This window comes from Canis aureus, chromosome 4 (assembly GCF_053574225.1).
Source record: "Canis aureus isolate CA01 chromosome 4, VMU_Caureus_v.1.0, whole genome shotgun sequence".
NCBI lineage: Eukaryota > Metazoa > Chordata > Mammalia > Carnivora > Canidae > Canis > Canis aureus.
In genome coordinates, this window is record NC_135614.1 from 23,923,911 (window position 1) to 23,939,843 (window position 15,933).

General features: G+C 53.9%; 1 protein-coding gene across 3 annotated transcripts in view; it reads left to right on the forward strand.

The window, feature by feature from the left end:
• SLC29A3 (solute carrier family 29 member 3) overlaps positions 1-15,483 on the forward strand; it is a 40,746-nt gene extending 25,263 nt beyond the window's left edge. For all 3 annotated transcript variants that reach the window (XM_077894882.1, XM_077894884.1, XM_077894885.1), the window contains exons 4-6: positions 4,711-4,937; positions 8,922-9,084; positions 12,969-15,483. In XM_077894882.1, coding sequence (XP_077751008.1) covers positions 4,711-4,937; positions 8,922-9,084; positions 12,969-13,623 — 1,045 coding nt within the window. In that variant the 3' untranslated portion in view covers positions 13,624-15,483. The remainder of the gene's footprint in view (positions 1-4,710; positions 4,938-8,921; positions 9,085-12,968) is intronic.
• The last annotated feature ends 450 nt before the right edge of the window (positions 15,484-15,933 follow it).

The following is a 15,933-nucleotide window of genomic DNA, read 5'->3' on the forward strand; positions in this document are numbered from 1 at the left end:
CCCCCTAGAGCATTGTCTCCTTTAATCCTCACAACAGCCGGAGAGCAGCAAACTTGTTATCTCGTTTTACAGATGGGAAGATAGGCTCATGGAGGTCCCATAGCCACTAACAGGGTGAAGTCGGATGGGAACAGGGACCCTTCTCACCCCACACTTGTACTTGGAACCTCTAGACAGGTCACATGCAACCATAGCCACACCTTAGGGTCTTCTGGGAGGGCTCTGCCCTGGCTTCCAGGCAGCTAGAAGGAAGGAGATGGTAAAGAAGGTCTAGGTCTGTCTGCAGTGGGGGCAGTGGACCGCCACCCTCCCTGGGTCAGGCAGGTTGCTGGCTTTGAAGGTTCAGCATTATAGGGCATCGTCCAGAAGGTCCAACCCCCTGCCAGCCTCCCCTTACTCTCTGTTGCCTATAGGAGAGGGGCGAAGGCAACGTGGGGGATGCTTGCAGGCCTCCGTCTGTTTCTGGGTTGTGGGAAGATGGTTTGGGGCTAAGCTGTTTTTTATTTAATGTGTGAGATCGAAATGTCTCCTTTTTTTCCCCTCCTGGAGAACCCTGGCTTTCTCTGACTGGCTCATCCATAATCTCCAAGTGTTTTATTATGTTAAATCTGTAGCATCATAAATACTTATGAGGAGGATTTACATTTGAGAGACTTATGAAGAAATCAGTTCCCTGGGGTCCTGAGCCCTCATGAGCAAGGGGGTGGGGAGCTGCAGTTATCTCCCAGAATCTTACATTAGTGTGGCCTGCCCCAGAGTCCTGGGGCTGCAGCAGTCTTCTCGGCCATCCCCTGGCCCAGAGTAGAACCACTGACACCAGGGCAGCCCTCATCTAGACTTTCTCTGCAATCCTAACAGCATCGTTGCCCCCTGGACCACTCTCCTGGCCCAGATGGAGGAAGCAGAGTGATGCCAGCGTGCCCCCGTTACTGCATGTGGGGTGGGCTTCATGCAGCACATTTCATAAAGCTTTATGGGCATTGAAGATAGCCCCAGGCAAGATCCCTGGGAGTCTGGGGCCCAGGGATGAGACTCAGGTGGAGAACGGGTCATGTAGCAGGTAATTTGCAGGCAAGGAAGAGACCTGTGCAGGTAAGGGACCTGTGGGGGCAGCAGAGCAGAGCTGGGGACTGCATTGCTCCTGTCCCGCCTTCGGCTTTTACCTCCTCACCTCCCACTCTGCCCTCCACTGCCCGTCCTGAGGGTGCTGGGTGAGAAGTCTCCACCCCCAGCTCTCTTCGAAGCAACCTTCCTATAGGGCAACTAATTACCTTGTTGTGACAAGCGCCAGAGAGCTCTTGTGATGCCATCAGCATTCCTGGGGTGGACTTCCATCTTCACCAGGGGCTGGGAGGAGGTGGTTAGAGGCTGGCTGCAAGTGCTGCAGGTGTTTCCAGTGGTTTCCCTGCCGTGCTAGCAGGGTGGGGGGCAGGGGGTCGTCAAGAAGCAGAGAGTGACTGGGGATTAGGCCCAGAATGAGAGCCTGCCTGCACTAATAGCCCTTGCCGGTCAGTTTGTATCCAACAGATACTCACCAGGTGCCTCCCAGGCCCTGTGCCCGCCCTGGGGCAGGGGGAGAACAGGACAAGGCACTGTCCTGGCTGCACTCCTCATGTCTCCCAGTTGCCCTGGGCTTTGTCTTGCCCCAAGGAGCTGGTAATGCTTTTTGGCATCGGTCCCCATACCCAGCCTCTCTCTCTCTCTCCACTTGATTGTCATGATATTTACAATTATAAACAGGAACGTTGTCTTGACCCAGGCTCTGTGCCCTTGCTGGCTTTTATCTTTGAGGTATTGGGGCAGCTGCTGGGAGAGGGTGGGGGGGCACACTGTGACACGGCTGAGTGGATAGAACCCCCCCCGAGCATCCCAGGTAGGCCTGACGACCAGCCCCCAGGGCACCTGGTTTGCACTTACGGTAGATACTCTGGGCCCCCAGGGGTCCGGGTGCCCACCAGCTCCTGCCCAGGATGAGGCCCCTGCAGCCCCTAGGAGATGCATCTTAATCTGGTGTTCCCCCAGAAACAGCCCCTGGAACAGGGATTTAAGTGCAAGCAGTTGATTTGGGAGGTGAAGGCAGGAGAATGGAGAAGGGGGATGTGATTGGAAGGCAGCCAATAAAGCATGCCTCACCAAAGCAGCTCCCACAGAGAGACAGACCCAGCTTGACCTGCCTGGGGACTCTGGGACCGAGTGTGGAACACAGACCTACGGGGAGGGAGCCGGGGTATTTATCCGCCCACTCCCCCATCATCAGTTGAAGGCTGCTCTGTTAATTACCTGTCATTGCAGTGTGTTGTAGAGGGAGGGCACATGGGCGGGTCACCTGCAGCAAGGCAGTGCAGTTCCTGACCACGTGGCTCCCCAGCTAGAAACCTCAAGGTGCCTCTTTGTGTCAGCTGGCACTCTTGGTAGCAAACAATGAGACATACAAAGCGTTTTCTCATTCTTCACCTAGAAAATTAAAGTTAGGTCTGCCTCCACACATTGCTGGATCTAGGGGATCGCCTATGTCCCCAGAGCTGTCCTTCTCTTGCACTGTCCCTGGGCTCTGTGTGTGTCTGCTTGGCTTCATTCCAAATGTGGTCTCTCTCTGTGTAGTTGGCCAGGTGGCAACCAGCAGCCCCCAACACCGTCATGGCAGACAGTGAACTTCTCTCCACCTGTCACTTCTGGAGGGCAGTGACTGGCCCTGGCCCTGCCTGACTCACATGCCAGCCTCTAATCTAATGCAGCAACCCATGGCATGAGACACTGCAGTCACCCCAGACCCAGTCATCATGTGTCCATCATTTGGGGCTGGGTCAGTGTGGACAGTATGGCCTGCCACCTCTCCAGAACCACTTGGCATGGACGAAGGAGAGTTCTTTGGGGAAGGGATGCTGGCAGACAAAGCCTGCATGCCCTCTCTATACCCTACTCTGAGGATCGAGCCTTGGCACTTATCTGGGGGATAAGACAAGACCCCCCCCCGCCAGGATAGGGCTCTGCTTCTCCACACATGTGCACACACATTCCGACACACCTTACCCTCCAGCCTGGGCACCACCTCCAAAAAGATTGTGCAATACCCAGATTGGGTTTTGTACCCCTGGGTGTACCCAGGATGCCCTGTGGCACTCCTGATGGAGCACTCCCGATGGAGCTAATGCAAGATGCCTGCCCCTTGTGTGTCCGCTGTCCTGGTCATCCAGCAGAGCATCTGCCGCACGGTAGTTGCCTGATGCACATTTGTGAAACAGACCCACCAGAGAGGATGCAGGTTGGCGGCCACCCTGGGCCAAGGCTCCGCAGACCGGAGTGCTCACGCCCGCTCCCCACAGACTCACACCACGACCTTGAACTGCCTCTTCACATCCTCGGGCTTCCCTCTGCCCCTTACAAAGCGGAGGCAGCACCTGCTCTCCCTCCAGCGAGGATCCGAACAAAGATCAGAGAAAACTCAAGTTAGCCTGGAGCCGCAAAAGCACTTTGAAAAATCCTTGCTCCTCCTGCGCTCGTGATTTCACACCTATTTATGTACATATATATACATTTTTTTTTAACCTTTCAGGTCTTTTCTTTTTTATCAAAAAATTTGTGTGTGTGTTTGTATAACTAATCTGGCTTTTCTCCCAGCCCCCACCCACTGGTTAGCAGGAAATTTAACCAAACATCCAATCCGGCTTAAAGCTTAGTCTAATCTGATGATTTAAACAGCCCCTTTCGATGATATTCTCTCTCCCTGGAATAAAAATGTGCAGCTTCTCAGAGAGCCAGCCTTCCCTGCTTCTCCCTTCAAGGCAGTGCCTGGGTAGTTGGGGGCCTGGAGGAGCGTGTGGTGTACAATGTGGGTGTGGGGCTGGGGGCCCGCCCTGGGCTGCGCTAGCTTGGCATCAGCTGCTGCCCGTGACAGCTGAGATGGTCACAAGAGAACTCTTGTGCCCTGGCCACCTGTTCTGGACCACCCATATTTCCTTCCTTCCTGGGAGGCAGCAGAGTGTCATTCTGAGAGCACAGACTGGAGCTTATCCTCTCGAGGGTCACCGTGAGTGACCTTGAGCTAGTTCTTTAGCATCTCTGGCCTCGGTTTCCCTCCCTGTAGGTGCAGGATAGGGAAGAGGGCCTGTCTTACGGGGCTGGTGGGAGAATTCAACAAGTCAGCATGCAGAAACATTCCGAAGAGTACTTGGCACAAATTAAGTACTCTGGGTGATTGCTGTATCCCAAGGATGATGATTTTCTGTCCTTTTCCCTCCTGCCCTCCCTGCTCAGTTTGGGAAGAGGAAGTTCAGAGGGTGGTTGCTGTGTTGAAACACTAGACAAAGCCAGTGGGAGCTCAGCGGTGTGGTGGGGGAGCAGGGGCTCACCTTGAGAGCCCTCATGTCCTGTCCTTGAATCTCACAGCAACATGAAAAGAAGCAGTATCCACAGAACATTTGCCCTGAGCTGCTGTGCCCCCTGCACTCTGCACACTCCCCTCTGGAGACCCGCACAGCCACCCCTTCAGGTGGATCCATTCTCCTCTCTGCTAGACAGATGCAGAAGCTGAAACCAGAGCAATTGAGTCGCAGACCACAGGTCCCTTAGCCAGGACCTCATTAGCCAGGAAGGCAGGATTCAGGCTCAGGCCTCCTGGCTGCAGCGTGTCCCTTAGGAAACTTCACCAAGCCTGGCCTGGCATGGGCGGCCCAAGGGGATCTCTGACCACTTCTGGCATCCCCACCCCAGGGTTCCGATTCATGTCCGAGTGCTGGCTTCGCTGACCATCATGCTGGCCATCTTTTTGGTGATGACCGTGCTGGTGAAGGTGGACACCTCCTCCTGGGCCTACGGCTTCTTTGCTGTCACCATTGTCTGCATGGCGATCCTCAGTGGCACCTCCACCATCTTCAGTAGCAGTGTCTTCGGCATGACTGGCTCCTTCCCCATGAGGAATGCCCAGGCGCTGATATCAGGTGAGAGCCGGGCTCCAGACAGCCGGCCAGGTGAGTCCACCTGGGGGTCATGCGGCAGAGCCAGAGGTGAGCACGCAATGACCCTTCCTGAAAAGGCGATGAGTATTAGCTGTGTTTCCACTCTCTATTATTGGGTAACAAAGCACCCCACAACTTTGTGGCTTCAAACAATAGCAGTCATTTCTTTGGCTCACAAATCTGCAATCTGGGTAGGAGTTGGCAGGGACCACTCTCTCTCTCCTCCACACAGCATCAGCCCATATAGCTCGACAGGCCCGGAGGACCCACTTCTAAGAAACTCAGCCAGGCTGGGGCTGGGGCCAGAGCTCCTCTCTCCCGGGGCCTCAGCAGGCTGAATGGACTTCCCCGAGGCATGGTGCCTGGGTCACTAGAGCGAGCATCCCGGGAGACCCAGCCAGAAACATTATTTCCTTTCATGGCTTAGCTGTGGAAGCCATTTAGGGCCACATTGACCATAGCCACGAGCCCACGTGGATTGGAGAGGAGAGGACACAGACCCCACAGGCATCAGCCGGAGAACGCGAAAGTCGTCCTGTAAGAAGAGCAGGTGGGAGGGAAGCCAGTTGCAGCCACTTTTGGCAAACACACCTACCTACCAAGTACAAGTCCTGAAAGAGCGTTCCTTTCCTCCCTTCTTCCTTGTCCCCTTGCCTCCTCCTGTCCCCTCTCTTCTCTTTCCTTCTCCTTCCTCTTAGCTTCACCCCCTTTTCTTCCTTTCTCATTTTATAGAAGACCTACTATGTGCCAGAGATTCAAAGATGAACAAGACCCAGCCTCTCAGGAGCTGATAGCCTAGCAAAGAAACACCTCCATGACCTTGAACTTTGGCATTCTCTGGGGACGCAGATGCACGACTTGGACCAGCCCCTTTGGCTGAGTGGAGTTTGATGCTGATCCCAAGCCTGTTGTCCAGGCCTTAGCAACTCTGTTCCCTCGCTCTGATGTCCCAACAAGATAAAAAAGGAGGTGGGTCAGTAAGAATCTGCACTTTTGCAGAAGACCACCATCCCTTAATGCAAGGCTGGGGATTTGGCCACTCGGTTTGGTGTCTGGGCACGTCCCTGTTGTGTGAAGGAGTGCTGTAAGCATCTGCCCACTTGAGAAGAGTTTCACAGAGAATCTCTGCTCTGTGTCCATTAATTGCTGATGCCAGGCAGTATGTGGCAGGAATGACAAGTGCCTGGACACATGTGTGTCTCCTCCCCATGCCCACACCAGTGCCAGACATCACTAACAGATCCCTATCTTGCCTCCTGAGCCTCTGATCCTTTCTCAACTCAGGCCTGGAGGTGGTCCCATCTCCAGATCAGAGTTCAGATGTCAGTCAAGTCTGAATGCCATTTTTGGCATAACATTAGGCTTCTGGCTCTATCCAGGGAAATCCTCGGATCTAAAGTAAAATAAAAGGAGACCCATTGCCAACTTCCTTGAGTACAATCAATATGCCCCTAGCAGTGCTTTGAGAAGGACATGCCTAGCCTGAGGGAAATGGCCCCAGAACACTGGATTTCATGTCTTCTGGCACCTGAGTCTCAGAAAGAAGTTCCCTCCATCCTGCCGGAGGATGTATTTTTCATTATAAATGCCTTGCTGGCTACCTGTCTAGGAGCCAGTGACTGAACATGCCATTTATGCTGGCAGGGGCCCTTAGGTTCATCTGGTCACCTATGAATCTTCTCAATGAGGGGACTGTCCTGTGAAATTTTCAGAAAGTCTATTTTTGAAAAAGTGGAATAATCCGGCGCTCACACTTCAGTATTGATTACCAGTACTGACACCTTAAGCCGGTGTCTTCACTCTACGGGGGCCCCCATCGGGTGCCCCTCACCCTGGGAAATCCAAGGTGGCCCCATCTCCCAGAGGCCCCACCGGCACCACCACCAACCCCCCCCCCCCCCCCCCCCCCCCCCCCCGTGGCATCTCGTCCAGAGGAGCCCATCTGTGAATTCTGTGCATGTTGGCATCCAAGGAAGGATTCATTTGTTTTGTGCTGGTGTTTTCTTAACCCCCCTCATTTGCATGTATTTCCATAACTGATGAGATAAAAGTAGGGAGTCATGAAAGATGAGCTCCCGGAGGCCTGGTTTGTTGTTGATGATAATATTGTAAATTCCCTACAAGTTGGGGAGAGAGGGGGAAATGAATAGGCAGTGATGTTAAGATCTCTTCCTCGGGGCAGCCGGCAAGTGTCTTACTCAAGTTTAGCTCCATTTCTTACAAAACACCCAGGTGGGGATTACAGCTTCTCGGAAGCTGGTACCCTCTTGGCAAGGGGTTGACCTTGTTGTTGCTGCTTTGATGTAGGAAGGACAGAAACACCCAAACACCTAACTGGGAATCTGAGAGGATTTATACGCACTTCGTGCCGGGCACCGTTCTGAACCCAGTCTGTGTAATAATCCTTTTTATCTTCATAAGAGCCCTTTAACCTGAGTATTACTAACATCCCCATTTTACAGGTGAGGACGTGGAGGTACAGAGAGGTTCAGTGACTTGCCGAGGGCTGCACAGCCAGGAGTGGTAGAAGCAGGATTAGACTCAGATGCTCTGGTTCCAGGGTCTGCGCTCTTCCTCACTGTGCTAACTTGTGTCTCTTTGCCGTCCTTTCACATCACTCTGGCCCCACCCAGGCTGATAAGGCTTCTGTGGAGGTTAGGGAGAAAGGATTGGCCATCAGGGCAACCGGCTGTTCCCTGCAGAGCCACAGCCCTAAACCGTGCCCCTCTCCGCTGCTCTGTGCAACAACAGGCAGAACGGTGCCACGCGGTCAGAGCCGTGTATGTGACAGACCAGTCCCTGCCCGCACAGACCTGTGTGTTGTTTTCTGTCTGCAGCCAGCTACCTTCTCGCCTCCTTGAGAATCTGTATCCTGATCCTCTAACGTGGGCGAACTCGTTCACTCAGGCAGGCAGTGCAGCATACCCACAGGCCTCGGCCGATGCAGAGGACAAGTACTAGCCCCATTTTGCAGGCAAATAGAGGCAGAGAGGAGTGAATGACCTGGGGGCACGCACAATGTGTCTGCCTCTGGGTCTTGCCCAGCACAAGTTGTGAAGGTTCAACAGAAAAGTAAGGCCCGTCCCCTGCCTCCCAGAAGTGACTGCATGATGGTGGCAAAGAAGGCGACTGGCACTTGTGGAGGCCTACTAGGTGTTGGGCTCTTTCCGAACATCATCTCATTCAGTCCTCAAAGCAGCTATGCAAGGCAGGGTTTATCAGCCCCATTTTACAGATGAGCAAACTGTGGCTCTGCGGAGTCATGTAAGCCCTCAAGTCACAGCAAGCAAGCAGCAGAGTCCAGGGTCAGATGTGCATCTGTCTGGGTCCTGGACCCAGGGGTCCACTAAGTTGTGCCGCCTCCTCTGTTGGTAGCAGTGAATGGTGGTGGCACGTGGTCACGTGGGTCCCACGTCAAAGGCAAGAGAGAACGTTATAGTGCCACACCTCCCGCAGGGTACAAGCTCAGTTCCACGAGCTCACGGTCGGCAGCACAGGGGGTTTGGGGACAGTGTTGCTCAGGGCAGTGGCAGGATCCATCCTAGAACGTTCCCTGAACCTCTGACCCAGTTTGGTTGGTGGGTGGCTGGGCTGAGGACGGGAGCTCTCTGACACATCCCGCTCTGACCCCACCAGAAGGGCGGTAAAGCGAGATGGAAGGTCCCAGGTCGGAGGTGAAACGTTGGGGGGCCTTTGCCACCTCAGGCAGCAACTCTTACAAGCCCATCAGCAAGAACCTGGGATGAGACCCCTGATACCCTCCTGGAGTCCAACCAAGCTCACGGCATCCCAACCCCTCCATGTCTGCCAAGGCGTCAGGACCCCGTGACAGATACGGCATCTTTGTCGGTGGGGAGACCTTTTATCTCGGTTCCATCAGAGCTGGGAGGAAGGGGAGGGGGCCCCGAGATGCAGGAAGGTGGACCCCCACCCACCCATCTCCGTGGCATCCTGTGCTCTCTGCAGGAGGAGCCATGGGGGGCACCATCAGTGCCGTGGCCCTGCTGGTGGACCTGGCGGCGTCCAGCGACGTGACGGACAGCACCCTGGCCTTCTTCCTGACCGCAGACGTCTTCCTCGGGCTCTGCGTCGGACTCTACCTGCTGCTGCCGCGGCTGGAGTACGCCAGGTGGGCCTCCCCTCACTCCCGGCGCCTTCTCCCAGCTGCCCTTACGCCACCTTGCCTTATGCTCTCTGCTTGCTTTGTCCTAGTCAGGTGGCCTGTTTGTTTTCTCGCTTACTGTGCACCCCCCACCCCCGCGCTGGGCAGGAATGGTGCGGGTTTTGGTCACGGCTGCAGCCCGGAGCCCCCCGCTCTAGCTGGCTCGCAGTAGCCGCTCCGGGAATTGGCCAGGCCAGTGGATGCCAGCAGCCGGCCTTGTGCGGCGCCCCACCCCGAGCAGCTGAAGTCTGCTGTCCCTGTTTGGGGACCCGGAGGCCAGGCGGTGGGAGTGGGTCCAAGGAGTAGGGATGATAAAGAATAGCTCCATTCACTGAGCGCCTCTGCTGCTTCTGCACTGTGCTCAGCTTGGCCTGAGGGGCCGTCTCACATGGGGGGACTCACGCACCTGTTCCCCGTGAGAAGCCCAGCTGGGCTCCGAGAGGGTGAATGACTTTGCCTGAGTCCCCCAGCCCATGGGCAGCAGAAGCAGGATGTCCCCCTGACTCCAGAGCTGCGCTTTACCCACTGTCCCCCCAGGCCCCTCTCCACCCTGGGGGACTTTACTTCAATTTCTCTTTCTCTCTCTCTTTTTTTCTCTCTCATCCCTTTTTCTTTCTTCTTGCTGCTTTTTAAAAAACAGCCTTTAACTTTTTCTCACATTCTATTCTTTTCCAGGCATTTTCTGATCTATTATTGTATTTGATATAGGAGACGTAGGAATTCTCTTCCCCGTTCTACGGGTGAAGAAACGGAGCCAGAGGAGGGCAGGGGGCCAGCTGGAGGCTGCACAGTGTGCAAGCTGGCGGAGCTGAGGAGGCCCAGGTCCTAGCTCTGTGCTTTTCCATGGCTACCCATGTTGGTGGCGGTGCCAAGATAAGTGGCGTGCGCCTGCATGTCTTTTCTTCACTTCTTATGTGTGACCACTGCGTGCACTTGTCACAGCCCTTCCCTGTTTTATAGATGAGGAAACCGAGCCTTGTGCACAGGCTGCTCATGCGGTGAGCCACAGACTGGGACTGTGCCCTTTGCACCATGTCCTGCTGCATCCCCAGCTTGTGACTGCCAGGGTCTTTGATCATCTCTCCTTCTGTCCCTGGGAGAGTCTCCTGGGTGACCCTGCAGATCCCCCTGCCTTCCCCAGAGAAAGTACCCAGTTACACTGCATGATGACATCCCTGTGATCCCTGGCGTCTGGGTAGCTCACTGCCCCCAACATGACACACACTGCCTCACACTTCATCGTTGCTGATTGATTTATTGTTGAGTCACAGAATGGACAGAAGGCAGGAGGGTCCCAGGACTCCTTCTTCTGTTTCCCCATGTCCTGTTTCACGGTGTTGCTCAGTGGGGCAGCCAACTTTCCCTGTTTGCCTGGGACCCAAGGGCTTCCCAGGAGGAGGGGCTTTCGGTGCTAACACTAGGACAGGCTCAGCAAGCAGTGACAATTGGCCACCCAAGATTCCAGTCTCACTTGAGCAGGCCATCATCCTTTCCAGCTGAGCCTGTGAAATCAGGAACACCCAAGGGCTAGGCTGTCCCATGGAAGCTTCTCTCTCTTTGCTGATTAAAACTTTGGTTAAGACTTCCAGGTTTACAGAAACACATCTGAGGATGGAGCTTTGGAGACAGCCAGGCTCCTGGAGCTGCTCGGGCTAAATGGTAGTTAAAACGGAGCCCACAGGTGCTGTCCCCAGGAGGAACAGAGCCACAGGCAGTGTGGGAGGCTGCTGGCTGGGGGACATGTGGAACCTAATGAGGAAGAGCTTTGACCAGAGGAACTCGGGGAGGAGCTCTCTCAGAACTGACTTAAGGCTAGGACCTGCCGCGTTGTAGAGGAGGAAGTAAGAATACTCCTTTCCCTAAATAGTGGTTGTGCAACAAGACAGAGTTCAAGGCTGCAGTGCCCAGCTCAGCATCACATGGAAAAGTGGCTCAGAGGAGGAGCCGTCCCACTGACTCGTCTGTGACCCATAGGCACTTAGGATGGGCGGCCTGGCAGGGGGCCCAGAAGCTTGCGGCTGCAGCACCCCTCCATCTTACAGAGGAGGAAAGTAAGCCCACAGAGGGCTGTGCCTGGCCTACGGTCCCATGGGGAGACAGAAGGGGGGCTGACTCCAGAACCCAGCAATCACCACGCTACTGTTCTCCAGACCACACACCAAGCCTTGTGTTTGAGGTGGGATCATGCAGTCAGCCTATGTTTCCTGGCTTTCAGCATCTGAGGCCCAGAGAGGTTGAGTGACTCAGGCAAGGTCCTACAGCAAGACGGGGAGGCCAAGCGACCCAAGCGTCTTCTACTCTGATCAGAGTAGCAGAAATTGAAAATACTGATAATATTCAGTGTTTAGGCAATGGGGGTGGGGGGAGGCGGAGATGCCTTTATAGGCTTATTAGTTCCAAGTATGTTTTGAAGGTTACTCTGTGCTTGGAGAGTTAGCTAGAAACAGGCAAACATGCTCCTTAACAAACAGGAAACAGGGAGCTGTCTTCTGTTGAAGGAGCCAGATGATAAACCGGTAAACTAACCCAGTGGTTATAAATTGTGGTCAGTGTTTTTAAAGAAACCGGTGACCCTGTAGAGACCGTAGATGGGGTAGGTGAGTGGTACAAAGCAGAGATAAATTGGTTCTACCTATTTGGAGGGCACTGTACTGATGTCTCAAAATTTTTAAAAAGGTATAAACCTTTTGATCCAGAAGTCCCTCCTCTAGAAATCTGCTCTACTGAAATACTAACATGCATGTGCAGAGTTGTATGTGTAGGACTATTCATCACACCATTATTTGTAGTAGAGTGGAGTTGGAACTAACCTAAATGTCCATCAGTAGGGGAGCAGTTAAATTGTATATGCATAGAGTGAAATATCTTGAGCTACCCAACAGAGAGGCATCGAGTCAAGTGTCTCCATGCTGAAGTTTGGCCACAAGATATTGTTCTAGACGTGATTAGGTGCACGTGTGGATGTATGGTATGCACGTTATTTGGGCCGTTATGTAAGGTGCTGATATACTTTGCTTATATATTTGCTAATATATATAAAGTAACACACACATTATATATTTATATATATTTACTAATATACTTAGGAATTGTCCTGTTGTAGAAAGTTTTACAATGTATATAGTTTAATCCCACTTTTGCTTAAGAAACAGAACTAGGAAGTATGTGCAGGGGGAGGGCAGTCGCAGATGTTTGCACACTGATGGAGCAAGAGACACTAGATTTTTTTTTTAAGATTTTATTTATTTATTCATGAGAGACACAGAGAGAGAGAGACAGAGAGAGGCAGAGACACAGGCAGAGGGAGAAGCAGGCTCTCTATGCAAGGAGCCTGACGTGGGACTGGATCCCGGGTCTCCAGGATCATGCCCTGGGCTGAAGGCAGCGCTAAACCGCTGAGCCACCCGGGCTGCCCTACCTGACACTAGATTTTTAACCATCGGGACCTCTAAAGAGTGAAACCAGAGGTGACCGTTCTCGTTCTACTCTACCTTTTTCCTTCTGCATTTTGGGTTCATTACATCAATCGTGTTAATTTTATAATTTTAAAAATGCATATTTTAAAATGCTGTTTTATCTCCACCCCTTCCCCAATGCAAAACAAAACAATGCTCATCCCGAGGTAGTGAGTGCTGTTTCCCTCTGTCCCGGCTTGTGCATGGCTCGGTTACCAGTCTTTTGGGCAACACTAGGACAGGCAGGCCAGGGACTGTACGGGCCTCCCTCTGGCCACCCCGACACGTGTGTCCCAGGGCATCCTGAGGCTTTCTGCACCGGGCCTGTAGGTCCCCTGAAATCCCAGGGGACCCTGCTTCCCCGGGCCTTCTGCCCATGAGCCTCTCCCCCTGCAGGTTCTACCTGAGGCCTGTTTGGCCGGCCCATGTGTTTTCTGGGGAGGAGCAGCCGCCGCAGGACTCCCCCAGCGCCCCTCTGGCAGCCCCTGGATCCAGCGAGTCCTCGACCCCACCCCTCTGGCCCATCCTGAAGAGGACAGCCGGCCTGGGCTTCTGCATCCTCTACCTCTTCTTCATCACCAGCCTTGTCTTCCCTGCCATCTCCACCAACATCGAGTCTGTTGACAAGGGCTCGGGCTCACTGTGGACCACCAAGTTCTTCGTCCCCCTCACCACCTTCCTCCTGTTCAACTTTGCTGACCTGTGTGGCCGGCAGATCACAGCCTGGATTCAGGTGCCAGGGCCCAGGAGTAAGGTCCTTCCCGGGCTTGTGCTCCTCCGGACCTGTCTCCTCCCCCTCTTCATGTTCTGCAACTACCAGCCCCGCATCCACCTGCACACGGTGGTCTTCCAGTCCGACCTCTACCCGGTGCTTTTCACCTCATTGCTGGGACTTAGCAACGGCTACCTCAGCACCCTGGCTCTTATGTACGGGCCGAAGATCGTGCCCCGGGAGCTGGCCGAGGCCACGGGGGTGGTGATGTCCTTCTATGTGTGCTTGGGCTTGGTACTTGGCTCGGCCTGCTCTGCCCTGCTCGTGCACCTCATCTAGGACGGGGTGATGGCAAGGACTTCGGCGCTGTGCAACAGACACTGAGGAGCGTTGGTGAGACAGGAAGCAAGGGCCGGGAGGGCCAGGCAGTGCGCCAGAAGAGCTGCCGCTGAGCTCGGTGCAGGGCAGAGCTGGGGAGCTGGCAGCCGTGCCGGGCACATGTTCCAGACACTTTACAGAACTCTCCTGAGACCTTTGAAGGAGATTGAAAGACATCCAAATGGGGCATAGTCTCACGGTGGACGGTGGGCGTGCTGATCACTTTTCTCACTGCTGGTTACATTCCACCTTATTTTATAGCTTCTTCTGAACTTTGTCGCCAGTGTGGACTCGGAGCTGGTAGGAGGCTGGTGCCAAAACCCGACCACAGGCCCTTTGTCTCTCCCAGCCTTGCCCCCTCTGGCGGACAGCAAGATGTGACAATTCCCAGCCCTCCCTGTCCAAGGAGGTTCCCCTGGAATGGAAATCCCCTGGAGGGGCACCTGACAGGGGGCTCAGTCAGTTAAGTGTCAGACTCTTGACTTCAGCTCAGGTCTTGATCTCAGGGTCATGAGTTCAGGCCCCGCATTGGGCTTTGCACTGGGCATGGAGCCTTCTTAAAAAGAAAAAAAAAAAAAAAGGAAATCCTCTGGAATGGCCAGTTCTTAGGCCTAAAACCCAAGGCTGTGTGGATCCCCGCTCTGTCGGTGAGAGAGTACCCGCCCACCAGACAGGGGACCCCAGAAAGACAGGAATCTAGGAATCCTTCACTCCTTAAAGTTGGGCTCCAGAAACCTCCCCTATTCTAGAGACTGAGGGTGTCAGGCCTGGGTTTTCAAACAGGGATCCTTCAAGTGGTCCATGGCTTGTGTCGGGGTAGGGTCTTTTAATGTCCATGTTTACGATATGTCAGGCACATTGGTTCAAGGGTGTAATGAATACGGGACATTTAATGAAAGCCTAGTTGGTGGCTGTATTAGGCCTCTTGGCAGGAAACAGCATAGTCAAATTGGATAATATGAGGATCTTTGAAGGGTGGGTATAGGAATCCTAAAGAGTTAGGCTTTATATCCCAGAATGAGTAAGGCCATTCTCCCCGTAGCCAGGGCGAGGGGCAGGGGGCATAACCAGCCTGCTGTGACCCATGGGAGGATATTCCCTTCATCCTTCCCTCTCTCCCACCTCCTTGAAGCCTCTGTGGGCTGAACCACAGCCAAGGAGCAGACAGAGAGGTGGAGGCCAGACTGGACTGACACCCGAAAGGGATGACCAGCCTCTCGCTCTCGTGGATTTTTTCTCACTCACAGCAGCATGGCTCTGCAGCTTCGGCCAGTGGTACCGGGTGTGGCTTTGTCCTGATCTGTCCTGGAGAGCCATGTATTCTGTGGTTTCAAAAGGCGACCCTCGGGTTGTGTGCCCACCACGGTTGTCTGACATGAGTAGTAATTTACACTTCTTTGGGTTTCTTGAAGGCTTCTGCAGGGCTGTTCCTTGGGGGAGCAGGCAGGCTTGGGAATCAGAGAGAAGGGAACTGGATCAGACCAGGAGTTCTCTCTTGAAAGTTGTGCAGAACGGAGCTTGCCCCCATGAAGCAGCAACCCCGAGAGCCATAAATCAAGCCTCCCCTTCTCTGAAGAGCTCCGGCACCCCGGTGTCCTGCAGACAGCTGATTAGACTGGGAAGCAGCCAGTAATCCACCCGGTGGGAGCAGCTTATGTTCCCCACCGTCTCAGGCTAGTACACACTCCCACTCTTCAGCCAGAGAATTAGAAAAGACACCCTCGAAAGGTTTTCTGAGACTTGATATCTAGGGGAAAAAAATTTTTTTAACTAAAAATAAATCTCCCATCTCCCCCTCCCCTTGCGGGAGCCCAAAATCTCTCCCTTGGTTTTTTTGTTTTTTGTTTTTTTTTTCACCGACTTTAATGCTGGTGATCATTTGGGGCAGTGGTCTGGGTGGGGACTCATCACAACCCTAGGTGTTTTACAAATGGGCGGCATATCCATTTTAAAGGAAAACAGCCATCACTGAGCTTGGAGATGAGAACACCCCGGAGCACACAGAGAAAGAAGTAATGGGGGCCTCGGGTGTTCTGTTGAAGGGAGATGGTTTTCAGAAGTAGAAGTGTCCCTGTTAGTGAAATGATCTGAAGTGAGTGTGGGGTGAGGGGGCAGGAGGGTGGCCAGCTGTGAGGATGCAGCCCTGGGGAGCTGGGTGGGGGTAGAGGTGCAGGGGAAGCATGCCAGCTTCCTGGGGGAGGAGGCATCGGCTGCTTGGCCGGTGGGAGTTATCCAGACTATTTTGCTCAGTGTTCTTTGTTGCTCACGGTC